This window comes from Lithobates pipiens, unplaced genomic scaffold, assembly GCF_037356315.1.
Source record: "Lithobates pipiens isolate NorthernLeopardFrog02 unplaced genomic scaffold, aLitPip1_a1.2 Scaffold_25, whole genome shotgun sequence".
NCBI lineage: Eukaryota > Metazoa > Chordata > Amphibia > Anura > Ranidae > Lithobates > Lithobates pipiens.
Genome location: NW_027507787.1, coordinates 210,575,200 through 210,591,947, shown reverse-complemented (window position 1 = coordinate 210,591,947; position 16,748 = coordinate 210,575,200). Strand labels below are relative to the sequence as shown.

The window sequence follows — 16,748 nt, the reverse complement described above, 5'->3', positions numbered from 1 at the left end:
TTATAATATTTTTTTTTACTGCGCGGTAACTCATCTCGACTGGTTCACACCTATGCAATGAAGTTTAGTGTTTTTAAAAGGGAACGCTATAAGGTGCATTACCATGCAAGTCAGAATGCATGTCCACACATGTTAATGGACTCTTGCAGTGAGGTAGACAACAGAGCACAGTCATGAAATTCCACATCACCAGCATCATTACATGACAGAGCTCAGTGAACAATTATAGGAGTGCGGGGATGCCATATTTTAGAAAACAGCAGGGGCCCATATTTACAATCCATCAAAGCCAGAAAGAAGCCAAAAAACATTTATTTTTTATTTTTATAATTACTATGTTGGCAAGTTAAGCTGCAATTAGATGCAACAGTTACGGTATACTGGTGTTGCATGAATAATTACTTAATTATTATTTTCACAAGAAAAGCATAAGCAATGACCTCCTGAAGAAATGGAAGCATTAGAGATCATGTTCTGTAGAAGACGGCTCCTGGTGTACAGAGACAAGCTGGAGGCTATTCTGGAACCTCCCCATCACCTTGCTGGCTTTACTAATAAGCGGAGCAGCGTGCAATGCTCCTCCATATTTTATAATTACAAGAGCGTTAAACGAAAATCTTTTATAGCATACCGATGACTTTCTACATGATAATTATCTCTCCCTATTTAGAAATAACACCTACACAAACCACATCCCTATCAGCCAGCAGCGATCAGCTAGATGGTGTATTAACCCTCGTTAGGGTATACCTAGCTAGTAAACTCCACAGATGTCCATAGATAATGAGTAGGTCTGGTGAGACAAACAAGTGAGGTCTTTAAATCGACAGAACCAGCCGGGTAATTAAATAGTATTTGATTAAAATACCTTGACCACAGTCATAATTCATCTGGATTCGTTTGTTTCTTATGCCGCGTACACACGGTCGGATTTTCCAACGGAAAATGTTGGTTGTGAGATTGTTGTCGGAAAGTCCGACCGTATGTACGCTCCATCGAACAGTTGCTGTTGGACTTTCCGCCAACAAATGTTTCTTAGCAGGTTCTCAAATTTTCCACCAACAAAACCTTGTTGTCGGAAATTCCCATCGTGTGTACACAAGTCCGTCGCACAAAAGTTCACACATGCTCGGAATCAAGCAGAAGGAGCCGCACTGGCTATTGAATTCCTTTTTCTTGGCTCGTCGCATGTCTTGTAGGTCACTGCGTTCTCACGTTCGGAATTGTTGGCCAACATTTGTGTGTATGCAAGCCAAGTTTGAGCCAACAATCTTTGAACAAAAATCCACGGTTTTGTTGGCAGATCGTGTGTATGGGGGCATTCGATTAGCTATGGTTTTGACTGTGCCTACCCCTTCAGGATCTTCAGGCCATTCCTTGTGTTTAAATAATAAAAAGTGTCCAAACAGTATTTGAAGAAGAATAGCAAGAAATTCCGGCAACATAACTGCTTCTTTGTCAGGGAAATGGCCGTAGGACGCACAATCCTGCCAGTACCCGTCATGGTTGCGCCGGGTGAATACCCACGCAAATGCGTGCACACAGATGCGCAATGGCGGGTGAGCACGCACCGTGACAATTGTTGGCGCCCTCTGCTGCAGATATATATGCAGGTTGCTGGATTATCGTCAGCTTCCTGTGTCTCCTGTACCTGATATCTACATCTGATTCCTGTTATCTACCTGGCTTGCTTGACCTCTCCTGCTCTCCGCCTATCAACCCCCGGCTAGGACTTTGAATATCCTCCAGTCTCTACATCTGTACCTTGTCTGACTGCACAGTGTATGACCCCTGGCCTGGCTACCAACTCTGTTCCTGGTTTATCCTGCTGTACCTCACCTTGGACTGATCTTGCTGTATATGACCCCTGGTCTGGCTATTGACTCTGTTCCTGGTTACTCTGCTGGTCCATAAACTGGGATCTCTCCTTGCACGGTTTCCCAATCAGCTTACCCAGCACACCCCAGCTGCCCTCTGCTAACCAGCAGCAGCACTAGGCAATCCGTGCTCCTTTGGGCACCTTACTCCCTGTCTCACTTCCAAGGGTACCTTGCACTTAGCCACAAGGGGCGGCCTCTCGTTCTCTCGGCAATCTGGCCTCGCACCCGGGACTTGACATTCTTCTTACAAATCTTTATTGGGCACTAACAGCAGTGCTACATCTAAAATGCGAACGTGTTTTGGCTGAAGGAAGGCTTCAGCCGAAACACGTTAGTCCTTTAGATGTAGCACTGCTGTTAGTGCCCAATAAAAATTTGTAGGAAGAAGCAACCCTGTTGCCGGCATTTCTTGCTATTTTAATGTTCATGGGACACAACAAGCCTGAGCACCGATATTCAGCTCATTACTCTAGAAGAAGAATAATGCCCTTTACGTACGGTTAAACTTTCCGATGGAAAACGTTCGATCAGTTCTTGTTGTCGGAAATTCCGATCGTGTGTGGGCTCCATCTGACTTTTTCCGTCGGAATTTCCGACACACAAAGTTTGAGAGCTGGATCTAAAATTTTCCGACAACACAATCCGATCGTTTAAATTCCGATCGTATGTAGACAATTCCAACGGACAAAGTGCCACGCATGCTCAGAAAAAATTACAAGGCAAAGGCTATTGGCTACTGGCCCGTTTATAGTCCCATCGTACGTGTTCTACGTCACCGAGTTCTGAACGATCGGATGTTTCGACAACTTTGTGTGACCATGTGTAGGCAAGACAAGTTTGGGTCAAAATCTGTCGGGGAAAAAAAACTACGGATTTTGTCATCGGAATGTCCGACTGTGTGTATGCTATAAAATCGGGGGTCTGTATGGCATGCAGTCATAAACCCTACATCTATCGGCTCTCTCAAAAAAAAAAAGCCATTTTGAAATTTAAAGTGTTACTAAACAGGGGCGGACTGACAACTCATGGGGCCCCCGGGCAATAGGAGATCATGGGGCCCTTGGGCAATAGGAGATCATGGGGCCCCCGGGCAATAGGAGAAGATTATGGGGCCCCCGGGCAATAGGAGAAGATTATGGGGCCCCCCGGGTAATAGGAGATTATGGGGCCCCCCAGGTAATAGGAGATTATGGGGCCCCCCAGGTAATAGGAGATTATGGGGCCCCCCAGGTAATAGGAGATTATGGGGCCCCCCAGGTAATAGGAGATTATGGGGCCCCCCAGGTAATAGGAGATTATGGGGCCCCCCAGGTAATAGGAGATTATGGGGCCCCCCGGGCAATAGGAGATTATGAGGCCCCCGGGCAATAGGAGATTATGAGGCCCCCGGGCAATAGGAGATTATGAGGCCCCCGGGCAATAGGAGATTATGAGGCCCCCGGGCAATAGGAGATTATGAGGCCCCCGGGCAATAGGAGATTATGGGGCCCCCCGGCAATAGGAGATTATGGGGCCCCCCAGTATACACACACATACAGTATACACACACAAACACACAATATACACACACAGAATACACACATGCACACACTGAAAAGGTACTGGAGAGGCGGGGCAGCTATAATTTTAGGATTAAAAAAAAAAAAACACAGATTTTTACATACTTTCCCTGGTTTTATTGAGGCTGGCAACCCTGATGGGGCCCCTTAGTGGCATGGGACCCTCAGGCAGTGCCCGAATGGTCAGTCCGCCCCTGTTACTAAACCCACAACAGTAAAATCAGACTGTATATGCAGTAATGCATGGGTGCTCAACCTGTGGCTCGCCAGCTGTTGCGACTACAAGTCCCATGAGGCATGGGAGGCCCTCCACCGTATGCATATAGGTAACTATGTGAGATGGCTATTGTCGCATATATATATATATATATAACCAGTCATGTATTGTGTTTAAATCTGATATACTAAATGTAGTCTCTTTGCAGCAAACTTATCCTCTGAAGAAGACCCTGACAAAGTGGGTCAAAACGCATCAGGTTTTGTTCTATATTAGACATGTTAGCTATGTAATGCTATGTACATTTTTGTAATTGTAATATTTGCATTTTGGGGGTATGCCCCTTTCAGAGATGATATTTTTAACTTTCATGGAAACTTTTGTATGTCAATACATTTTTTTTTTTTATAAAGGATTACTTTTTTGAATGATTGCATTCATCTACTTTGAAAAAGACCTGCCAGCAGCTTCTTTGGAGTGGTGAAGGAGTGAATAGCGCCGCTAAAACGACAGTAAAGCGGCACTAAAAATAGCGCCACTTTACCGCTGATGCCGGTGGCAGCACAGTATAAAAGGGGTCTTAAGACTGCAGCTGCATGGTACAGCGGAAGACGCTGGCTATTTGCGATTATTCCAGGCTGAGTGGCAGTGCAGGCTCAGCCGGGAGATCGTGCCACACTTGCGGGTGTCCGTGAGCCCGCCGTCAGAAGTGGGAGTATCCCGCAAGTTTGGGGAGACTGTAGATGTCTAGATAAGCACGCATTTGTCCAAAGTGGTCAGCAATGGCTTTGTCAATCCTTCCCCTGTGACAGGCGTGCTTTCAGATGAAATGAACAAAATCAGACAAGCACTGCGAGTTTTCTTTGCCTTCGGCTCTACACACCTCGTTCCTGGAATGTCACCTGTTAATCTCACATATACAATGGTGGCAAAGGGCTCCGGAGTGTCAGATATCACTTTCACTTTGACATGTGCGGAACATGCGTGTGACACGTGCCGTGTATTCACCATGTCAGCCAGAAACAACAGCAACATGTTTTACAGCTACAGAATTTACATTTCTATCTAAAAAATCCCATTCTAGATATTTTAGGACACTCACAACTCCAAGGAGCCGGGCAATATATAGTGTATTATAAATAGCTATATACAGTGAGGGAAAAAAGTATTTGACTCCCTGCTGATTTTGTACGTTTGCCCACCGACCAAGAAATGATCAGTCTATAATTTTAATGGTCCGTTTATTTTAACAGTAAGAGACAGAATAACAACAAAAATATCCAGAAAAACTTAAAGCGGGAGTCCACCGGGACTCCGCGTTTTTTTTTTTTTTAAAAGCCAGCAGCTACAAATACTGCAGCTGCTGACTTTTAAAATAGTGACACTTACCTGTCCAGCGCTCCCGCGATGTCGGCACCCGAAGCCGATCTGTAGATCGTCACTCGGGTGCTGCCGCCGCCATCTTGGGTATGGGAATCAGGAAATGGAGCCTTTCGGCTTCATTTCCCGGTTCCCTACTGCGCATGCGCGAGTTGCGCTGAGCAATAAGGACGGTCCCCGCTGCCTCTGGGATCTGTGTGTTTCCCAGCAGGCAGCAGGGCACTTGCGGAAGGGGGCGGGCACTTGCGGAAAGGGGCGTAATCTACGCCCCTTTCCGCAGAGAGTTATCCCGGAAGTGGGTGCAGTTACCTGGATTATCCAGGTAACTGCACCCCCCTCCCCCCTGAAAGGTGCCAATTGTGGCGCCGGAGGGGGGGGAGGATTCCGATGAGCGGAAGGTCCATTTTAGGGTGGACCTCCGCTTTAAAGAATGAGATGTATAGTGTTAGGGTTACAAGGAGAGTAAAGCCTTGTACACCCGATCGGATTTTCCGTAGACAAAACGTCAGACTTTTGTCAGAAGGCCGACGGCGATGAACTTGTCTTGCATACAAACGGTACACAATTGTCAGCCAACAAACACGAACGTAGTGACGTACTACGTGGCTTTTCAGCTCTTTAGCGCCACCCTTTGGGCACCTTCTGCTAACATCCTGTTTGGTGAGCATTGATTTCGAGCATGCGTGTTTGTACTTTGGACTGTTGTCTGACGGACTTGTGTACACACGATCGGAAAATTTGACAACAGACCGTTGTCAGCCGAAAATGTATAAGTCTTCCATCCAATAGGATTCTGCGGAAAATCCGACAGCAACTGTCCGATGGAGCGCACAAACAGTTGGATTTTAGGCTAACAGTCTGTCAACACACAATTCCCATCAGAAAATCTGATCGTGTGTATGGGGCTTTAGTGTTAGGGTTACAGAGCGAGTTAGAGTTAGGGTTAAAGGGGGTTATAGGGTTGGGGTGGCAGAGAGGGTCAGTGTTAGAGGGAGAGTTTGGGTTACAGAAAGGGTGATTGTCAGGATTGGGGTTACAGACAGAGTTAGTGTTAGGGTTACAAGAAAAGTTAGTGTCAGGACTATGGAGAGGGGAATGCCCCATACACACAGTCGGATTTTCCAATGGAAAATGTGCGATCGGATCATGTTGTCAGAAAATCCGACCGTGTGTGGGCTACATCTGACTTTTTTCCGTCGGATTTTCTGACGCACAAAGTTTGATAGCAGGATCTACAACAAAATCCGATCGCATAAATTCCAATCGCGTGTAGACAATTCCGACAGACAAAGTGCCACGCATGCTCAGAATAAACGAAGAGACGAAAGCTATTGGCTACCGGCCCGTTAATAGTCCCGACGTACGTGTTTGACATCACCTCGTTCAGAACAATCGGATTTTCCGACAACTTTGTGCAATTGTGTGTGTATGCAACACAAGTTTCGGCCAAAATCCGTCGGAAAAAATCCAACAGATTTTGTGATCGGAATGTCCAACCGTGTGTATGGGGCATTAAGGTTAGGTTTTGGCTTACAAGAAGCATAGAACTGGTGTTAGGGTTAAAGGGAGAATTAATATTCAAAATATAGTTAGTGTTAAGTTTAGGAATTCAGGGAGGTTTAATGTGGAAATCATAGTATACTTTATTATTACACTTCTGATGAATGGCTGAAACGCCATGAAACGCATTGAGTGCTACTAGATGCCGAGATACACCTGGTTTCATTATTTAAATTTTTTTATGGATTCAATTCATCATGTATGTTTATCATATCTACCCATTAATTGTATTGCATGTTATGAGCAGCATAACTTGGTGCAAGTCATGTGACTACCTATTTCTTTCGATACAATGTTTCTCTTGGGAATCTGGTATGATTTCTAGATTGTAACAATTAATCATGTGTTTGTATTTATACTTATATACCCATTCTGTCCTTATTATTGGATATGGTGGGCCTCTCTCAAAGTCCCAATTATCTCTCCTTTTCTATAAACTCTATATGTACATTTTTCTTTTTCCTTTTCAAAGTAACATGTATATGGCTTGTTTCTAAATTGGATACAAATCTCTAAAATTAATTGATTACATTGTTTGGATAATGGTTTCTGATAGCATGTAATAATTGTGATTATAATTAATATCACACCCATGTATTTTCTCTATACTAAATGTACTCCCTAGTACCAATAGGGCCCCCCTGAAGAAGCTACTGGCGAAACGTGCAGCTATCCGGTAATTTGGCCTCCAGTCAGAAGGGATCTTCTTGGACTACAGTGATACCATTATATGGGCCATCTATACATATGGGACAGTGTGGCAATAAGACATGTCTATGTACTCCTTTTTATCATATGTTTTAATACATTGTGATATTTTATTATACTGCAAGACCATTTTCTTTCCTATTGGGATTTTTGTTGCAACCTTTAAAGTCCGTTTTCAATTTTTCGATATTTTGCAGGTATATTGCAGGTTTCAGATGTCATTGTTTTAGAATACTTACAACATTGGAAGGCGTTCACCAACTGGTAGCTATGAATTACTATGCTCTGCTTTAGTGAATACCCCCCAAATGAAAAAAAAAAAGAAGTCTTACATGGCAGAATGTTGGGGTATCTGTTCTTCTCTTTGTTCTCATCTCTGTTCGCCACTTCGAAAGATCCTTGAGGATTTCCCATCTGCAACGACTGTACGAAATAAAACAAATGAGTCTTGCTATCTATACAAGGAGGAGAGTGCAGGAAAGCATGAAATTAGATTATACAGGGTGCGCTCTATCACAGTCACAGCACTTGTTAATGGGAGTCATGGAGCGCAATGCAGACAGCTTAACAAGGAGCAGCTGCTGGTAATGCTACCCGCACCTGATTATAATTCCGACTCCAGCGGCAGGACCACCGCGCTGACGGCTGGTTGCGGGTTACGTGGCATCTAACGCTTATTGTCTGTGAGATGTCCCACCTGCCTAACGATTGTCACCGATTGTCACCTCGCTTCTCTAAGGCCCTTCTTAAACCAGAGCTGCTTTATGTCTATGTGATCCCACTCATTCCCTCCCGGGGGGGGGGGGGGGGGGGGGTGATTTTAAATCTATCTTATCTTTATTGACAACTAAGCTGTGGTGTGATCTGTTACATTATAGCAATGGTTTTCTCTTCCTTTATAGGAGGAATAAAGGAATCAATGGGGAAATATTAAAGGGTAACTCCACTTCCATCATAAAAGAAGCAAATAGAAAAAAATAAGATAGCATATAGAATTGCTGTACAAGCCATATTGTAATTTACCCACTTGCTTACCGGGCACCGAAAAAAAACCCCTCCTGCCCAGACCAATTTTCAGCGCTGTCACATTTGGAATGACAATTGCGCAGTCACGCAACACTGTACCCATATGACATTTTTATCATTTCTAGCAACCAATCCCTGGCTTGGTATTATGGAAGGTTAACTCCAACAGCTCCCGATCCGACCTTTGTCCACAGCTGTGCAGCCTCCTGCTCTCCACTCTGTGCACACCTATGTTAGTAGGGGCATTAAGTTATGACACCACTGTGTGTTTCTGTGTGTGTGTTTGTGTTTGTGTGTATTTTGTGTGTGTGTGTGTGTGTGTGTGTGTGTGTGTGTATTTGTGTGTGTTTTTTGTGTGTGTGTGTGTTTGTGTTTGGTGCGGGGGGTCATAAAAGGGGCAGAGGACACTACTTTGGGGGGTGGGGGTGATGTGAAGGGGCAGAGAACACTGCTATGGGGGAGAGGACTCTACTGAGGACAGGGACAGCGCCATATAAGGCAGTCGTGCCAGGATGGGGGGGGGGGGGGGGTGGTAAAATATTAATCCACAGCCGCTTCGCCAAAGACCCACAAAATAAAATTTTAAAATTTAAAAAAGTTGCAAGAATGTATACAAAAAAAAAAAACGACACCGTCCACTGCCCCACTGACACCCTCCTCTGCCCCACTGACACCCTCCACTTCCCCACTGACACCCTCCATTTCCCCACTGACACCCTCCACTGCCCCACTGACACCCTCCACTGCCCCACTGACACCCTCCACTTCCCCACTGACACCCTCCACTTCCCCACTGACACCCTCCACTGCCCCACTGACACCCTCCACTGCCCCACTGACACCCTCCACTGCCACCGTCCACTGCCCCACTGACACCCTCCACTGCCACCGTCCACTGCCCCACTGACACCATCCACTTCCCTACTGACACCCTCCACTGCTCTGACACCCTCCACTGCTCTGACACCCTCCACTGCCCCACTGACACCCTCCACTGCCCCACTGACACCCTCCACTGCTCTGACACCCTCCATTGCCCCACTGACACCCTCCACAGCCCCACTGACACCAACCTCTGCCCTACTGACACCATCCACTATTAAGATAGGCAAATTTTATATATTTACAGTGACATTTGTTCTATTATATCTTTCTCATTTTTCCTTTACGATTTACAAATGAATGCAAATGAATAAAAAATGAGTTATGAAAAAGCAAACAGTACTTTAAACACCTGATTTTTCTGTGCGATTACCTGCGATATTCAAGTTGGCGATAGGGTCTCCTTAAACCCTTTCATGTGATCATTGTCAAGCAGATGGGGCAGCATGGAACTAACAGCCTAGTGAAGTGCAAAGAATTGTACAGTTTGTGAAGCTCTGCTAGGGCCCTCTGGGACTTAGGGGCCCATATACACTAGATGTGGGTTGGGAAGGTGCTGATGCTCACTCCTGCTGGCATGCTGACCTGAAAACAGCTCACTTCCACATAGGAAATTGGAGGCATTCTTCATAACCGCGCACATGGTTGATCACGTCAAAGTGATATAAGGCAGCGAAAACCTCCTCCTCTTTCTGCCTGACCAGAATGCTGCTACCGTTTCCTCTTAACAGTAAGAGGCTGTCTGGCCCCAGTTGCATATAATGAATCATAAGAGTGCAGGGTATCAAAAAGAATACTCTGCATATACATCTCTATACCGGCCACTTTATTAGGTACGCCTGTTCAATTGTTTGGTACAAATGGCTATCAGCAGGGGCGTAACTATAGGGGGGTGCAGCAGTCGCGACCGCAACTGGGCCCTGTGCTGCAGGGGGCCCATGCAGCCCCCTCTACATATGGTTGGCAGCAGCATAGGCAGCTAGGGGTACCAGTGCACCATGCACACGGTTGGCTGGAGGTGGCAGGTGGCGGGTGACTAGCAGAGTTCCATGCTCGACTATCGCACTGGCATTCCCCGCACGACCTGTGTCCTCGGCCGGCTCCTCAGAGTACCCCTCTCCTGCTCCATGCATTGCTGCTCAGTCCGATGTCTGTTCTCCCCAGCCAGAGTGGGGCACCTAAAAATAAAAAATAAAAATAATAAAAAAAAACTACTGATGCCAGTGGTGGAACTACAGGGCTCACATAGGTCATACCTGTGACCACACCCTGGAGTTCCACCGCCGGACTCAGAGGGAAGGGCCCTGGCTGGGGTTCAGGGGGGGCCTTCATGGTTTCTTGCATTGGGGCCCTGAAGGTACTAGTTACGCCACTGCTAATCAGCCAATCACATGGCAGAAACTCAATGCATTTAGGCATCTAGATGTGGTGAAGACGACTTGCTGAAGTTCAAACGGAGCATCAGAATGGGGAAGAAAGGGGATTTAAGTGACTTTGAATGTGGCATGGTTGTTGGTGCCAGACGGGCTGGTCGGAGTATTTCAAAAACGGTTAATCTACAGGGATTTTCACACACAACCATCTCTCGGGTTTACAGAGAATGGTTGAAAAAAAGAGAAAATATCCAGTGAGTGGAAGTTGTGTAGATGAAATTCCTTGTTCACGTCAGAGGTCGGGGGAGAATGGACAGACTGGTTCCAGATGATAGAAAGGCAACAGTACAACCAAGGCATGCAGAATGCCATCTCTGAACACAACACATTGAACCTTGAAGCAGATGGTCTACAGAAGCAGACCACACTGGGTGCCAGTCCTGCCAGCTAAGAACAGAAAACTGAGGCTACAATTCACACCAAAATTGGACAACAGAAGATTGGAAAAACGTTTCCTGTTCTGATGAGTCTCGATTTCAGCTGCAACATTCAGATGGTGGAGTCAGAATTTGGAGTAAACAACATGAAAGCATTGATCCATCCTGCCTTGTATCACCGATTCAGGCTGGTGGTGGTGTAATGGTGTGTGGGATATTTTCTTGGCACACTTTGAGCCCCTTAGTACCAATTGAGCATCGTTTAAATGTAGTGACCTACCTAAGTATTGCTGCTGACCATGTCCATCCCTTTATGACTACAGTGTACCCATCTTCTGATGGCTCCTTCCAGCAGGATAATGCACTATGTCACAAACCTCAAATCCTCTCACCGCTGGTTTCTTGAACATGACAATGAGGTCACTGTACTCCAATGTCCTCAACACTCACCAGATCTCATCCAATAGAGCACCTTTGGGATGTGGTGGAACGGGAGATTCGCAACATGGATGTGTAGCCTACAAATCTGTAGCAGTTGTGTGATGCTATCATGTCACTATGGACCAGAATCTCTGGGGAATGTTTCCAACACCTTGTTGAATCTATGCCACCAAGAATGAAGGCAGTTCTGAAGGCAAAAGGGGGTCCAACGCGGTACTAGCAAGGTGGACCTAATAAAGTGGGCAGTGAGTGTAGTAAATAAGTGTTTGTACATAGGAAGTAGTTGAATGCATGATCCAGCAGTTATTACACAAGCTCCACTAGGTCAGTGCAGATTACCTCCCACACTTATGTACTTCCAACCACGGAATCAGCACTGGTCACCTGTGCACCGAACACAGCAGGGGATCTACATCATGCCGTGTTAAAGGGAACTATCGGTGCTTTGTGCCGTGTTATGGGGTGATTATGTGTTCCTGCGTTATAGCACAAGGAGATATCTATGCAGAATATAGTTGGCCATACATACAGAAAATTTTGTCTGGTTCTCGATGAACCGTGGGATGCCCTATTGACACCACTCTGTCCATCATCCTTTGACCTGATAATGAAGGAGCCTGGCGGAAAATCATCAACGAAACCATGACTGAAGGTGGATCCTGGCTGTCAGAATACAAAAGCCAGGAGCAGGAGATTCATCCATCTTCGCTGTTAGCATGGATTGGGGAACTGATAGTTTTTTCTGAATTGACCCTTCATGGGCTGATCATCCAATCTTTATACGCCATACACACTGGGCGTTTAGTCCCAGTGATTGAGGCTCTGGTGTGTAGGTATAGGCAGGAGACACAGGTGCACCAACTACTTCTAATGCCCTGTACACACAATCGGACATTCCAACGGCAAAAATCCGTCGGATTTTTTCCGACGGGTTTTGGCCCAAACTTGTCTTGCATACACACGGTCGCACAAAGTTGTCGGAAAATCTGATCGTTCAGAACGCGGTGATGTAAACCACGTAAACCACGTACGATGGGACTAAAAAGGGGCCAGTAGCCAATAGCTTTCGTCTGGTAATTTATTCTGAGCATGCGTGGCACTTTGTCCGTCGGAATTGTCTACACACGATTGGAATTTAAACGATCGGATTTTGTTGTAGGAAAATTTTAGATCCAGCTCTCAAATTCCGACAGAAAAAGTCAGATGGTGCCCACACACGATCGGATTTTCTGACAACATTGTCTGATAACACATTTTCCGTTGGAAAGTCCGACCTTGTGTACACGGCATAACAGTATATGCCCAGGGACCAGAGCTTTTTTTCTCAGAGAATAGGTGCAGGAACTCCTCTCTTCCAAGGCACCCCTTGACTACACATCTCCAAGCACTGCTCCTTGGTCTCGCCCCTTACCCACCTCTGAGCACTGCTTCTTGGTCTCACCCCTTACCCACCTCCGAGCACTGCTTCTTGGTCTCACCCCTTACCCACCTCCGAGCACTGCTTCTTGGTCTCACCCCTTACCCACCTCCGAGCACTGCTCCTTGGTCCCACCCCTTACCCACCTCTGAGCACTGCTTCTTGGTCCCACCCCTTACCCACCTCCGAGCACTGCTCCTTGATCCCACCCCTTACCTACCTCCTGAACACTGTTCCTTAGTCCCACCCCTTACCCACCTCCGAGCACTGCTCCTTGATCCCACCCCTTACCTACCTCCTGAACACTGTTCCTTAGTCCCACCCCTTACCCACCTCCGAGCACTGCTCCTTGATCCCACCCCTTACCTACCTCCTGAACACTGTTCCTTAGTCCCACCCCTTACCCACCTCCGATCGCTGCTCCTTGGTCCCACCCCTTACCCACCTCCGAGCACGTCCCTTTTAGAGAATACAGAACCAAGTATCATGTTGTGGTGCTAAGTATTCTGTATGGAATTTGTTAACGATAACAAGAAAGGCAGTGAAATAGATCTAGGAACAATGGACACCCAAGTGTCAATAGATCCACCCCAGTAACAATGGATTCCTAACAGCCAGCATCAATATACCGTCCAGAAGCCAGCAACATTAGACCCCTCCCTCAACAGTAGATCCCTCCCAGCAATGACTGCGCCCACCAGCAACAATAGATCCCCACGAGAAGAACTCCCCAGCAACAATAGACCCCCTTCCTTTATAAAAATAGATCCTCTCCAGCAACAATAGATTCCCCAGCAAACAGCATCAATAGGCCCTCCAGCACACCCCAGAACCTCTTCTCATTACATCCATTCAGTTCTGGAGGTGCCGGAACTACGTTCCCCCTAGGGTTGCCACTTTTTTTTTCTAGCCAAACCTGAACACTTTAGCGGTGCACAGTACACTTTTTTTTTTTTGCTTCAGTATACACTATAGGATTGTGAGAGACCTAAGACACCTTTGGGCACTTCAAAAGAGAATAGTAATGTGGCGCACATAGTGCCCCCTCACCCTTCTGTCAAGTCCTGTTCTGAGCCACATTCCTGTCTGAATATTGTGTCCGGGTTTCAGGTGGACTGAAACCCCAACACATGATTCAAAGCCCGGAATGTCCAGGTGAATCCCGGACAGGTGGCAACCCTAGTTCCCCCACGTTCTCGCTGAAAAAAAGCCCTGCCAGGGACAAATGCTCAGAACACAGACTTCTTTTATTCTATGTAGTCATCCCTGGGCACATACTGCCCTAAATATTAGTAATACTTAGCGCATCGTTTAGCCCCGTGCAGCTATCAGTCTCTCTCTTTTCCAGCAATGAGGCTGTGCTTTCCATCTGCACCTAAACACCGGAGCTGCATGCATTTGTTCAAGTCAGGGGAGGTCAGGAAGATATCTCTCCATCCTTCGTTCTTACAGAGATATCTGCCCGTTTATGGCCAATCATACATGTGTAGCAGCGGGCTCCTGAAGAGCACGCGCTATGTGTTTTCAAAATTTAACTTTACCCAAACTACAGTTTGGTTTGGGTCTTTTTGCCTAAATTTGACTTCTGTGTCAGTCTGACTGGGCTGTGAGATGTTCAGTCTGGCCACAGGGGGGTGCTGTCTCTGGTGGCAGGTGTGGAACTATGGTCTTGTTGGGTGTTTAATTTACACTCTCTCAGGGTCAGGTCAGTGGGAGTGGCCCTCTCGCTGTGCCCTCTGGGAGAGGGTATTTAAGATGCGGACATCACGTGGTTCGGGGTTCCGGTCCAGTATGATGTTCTGATTACATGGTCCTGGTCCTCCTGACCAGCCCCCAGGAAGGCTATGGCCTGGGGTTCGGATCCACTGGACTTTAATGCTTTGGGGCTGGCTAGTCCAGGGCAAGGAAACTAAGGAAGGATTCTGAGGTGGTTGGGTGCCGTTTCCGGTTCAGGAGAGATCCAGTGTACTTCAAGCATTCCAGGGGAGGACTCTTTAGAAGAACACCACGTACGGGTTGGTTTTCTTAACAAGAGCCTGGAAGGGCTGAAGTAACCGAGAGAATCTGGTCTTGTGGATATCGCCAAGCAGGCTGAAAGATCCAGGTATCCTACAAGTGTTCTACAGCTTAGTTTCCCTACATGTTCTGCAACGTCGGTGATAAAGAATTTGTTCCTGAGTAAACACCTTGTTGGCTGCTAGGCCTTGTGAGAGAGGGACTGTCCAACCTGAGTGATCATCCAGCTGTGAATGGCTATTCTCTGGATGCGGTCAAAGTAAGCAAGTTCTTTAACGTTTATGGACTTTGACATTGAGAGTACCTGAACTTTCCTTTCCAACCCTCTGATCCCAAGTTAAAGCCTGTTCAATGGTTTGAGTTTTTGCAAATAAAATCCATTCAAGTGGATCTATTGTCAGTCTCAAGTTACTGGGCCATCTACCTCGGGACATCCCCTAGACGTGTCACAAGGAGAACGGAAGGTAACGGTAAGTCCAAAAAAATAACCAGCAGCTCCTTTGTGGGTTAGTGCTACACATGTAAATAAGTTCAGCCAAATACAAATAATCTTATCAGTGTGTTAATATGTTCTGAACTTTGCTTGCATGCAGATTTTACAGCTGGGGTACATAACCATGTGCTGGCTCCGTATCCTGGTTGTGTCATGCCCATCTTTTACCTTTGTGCCATTCTGCCAGACAGGATCTGTGCGATTGATATCAGCAGACTATCTGCAGTTTATAATGACATGAAACACCCACAATGCTCCTAGTCGATAAAGGTCATGTGGTTTAAAGAGGAAGTAAAGACTTCCTCTTTAATTGTACCTACAGGTTAGTCTATAATAAGGCTTGCACTGTTTAGGAGATATTTACTATATGTGCTGCCACCGAAGTCATTGGCACATTTGCATTGAAGGAACGGCCCACTCGTGCCGCTTCTTCAGTATCCGTGCCATGACCAGCGGCGCCCGCGAACCAATCAGCAAATCACAGCGCCGGAGCCCGAGAACCAGGAAGTAACTCCGGGCAAGATGTCGGCCGTGGGAGCAGAGTGTGCCCCCGAACCACGAGCCAACCACAGCACTGGAGACCGCGAACCAGGAAGTAACTCCGGGAAAGATGCCGGCCGTGGCAGCGGAGTGCGGGAGACACTGCAGGGCATCTTTCTAAGGTAAGTATTTCACAATGAGCTAGTATGCTAGGGTTTTGCACAGAGTGGCCCTGATCCTCCTCCTCTGGGGTTTCCCAGCGGCTCCTCCCCGCATCGAGTGCCCCCTCGGAGAACTGCATTCCAAGGGGACACCCTGCGGGGGCACTCCTGAGTGCTGCTGCTGCGTCCATTGACACAGACAGCAAGACTCAACCCCGCCCCCCATGTCACTGGATTTGATTGACAGCAGAGGGAGCCAATGGCTATCAATCTATCCAATAAGGACTGGAGACACCGGCTGGAGCTGCTGTGCTCGTCCCCGATGGAACGATCGGGTTCAGGTAAGTAAAAGGAGGGCTCTGGGGGGCTTCTGCACTACAGAAGGTTTTTCAGCTTAATGTATCCTATGCATTAAGGTGAGAAAACTTCTGGAAGTGACTGCCCCCCCAGCCCCCCGTTTTACTTACCTGAGCCCCGTGCTTCTGCCGTCAATCAAATCCAATGACGTGAGCGCCGGGGGGCGAGGCTAAGTCCGGCATCCGTGTCTATGGATGCAAATGCTGGACTTGGGAGCGCGCCCCCGAGAGACACCGGGGGACCCCAGAAGACGAGGTTCAGGGCGGCCACTCTGTGCAAAACGAGCTGCACAGTGGAGGTAAGTATAACATGTTTGTTATTTAAAAAAAAAAAAAAAAAAGGAGCCTTTACAATCACTTTA

The 16,748-nt window shown here is 46.9% G+C and overlaps 1 protein-coding gene across 1 annotated transcript in view; it reads right to left on the bottom strand.

Moving 5' to 3' along the window:
- PTPRE (protein tyrosine phosphatase receptor type E) overlaps positions 1–16,748 on the bottom strand; it is a gene marked incomplete in the record, with an annotated part of 298,322 nt that overhangs the window by 82,186 nt on the left and 199,388 nt on the right. Inside the window, 1 exon segment of the mRNA XM_077455513.1 lies at positions 7,637–7,727. Within this exon segment, the coding sequence (XP_077311639.1) occupies positions 7,637–7,727 (91 nt within the window).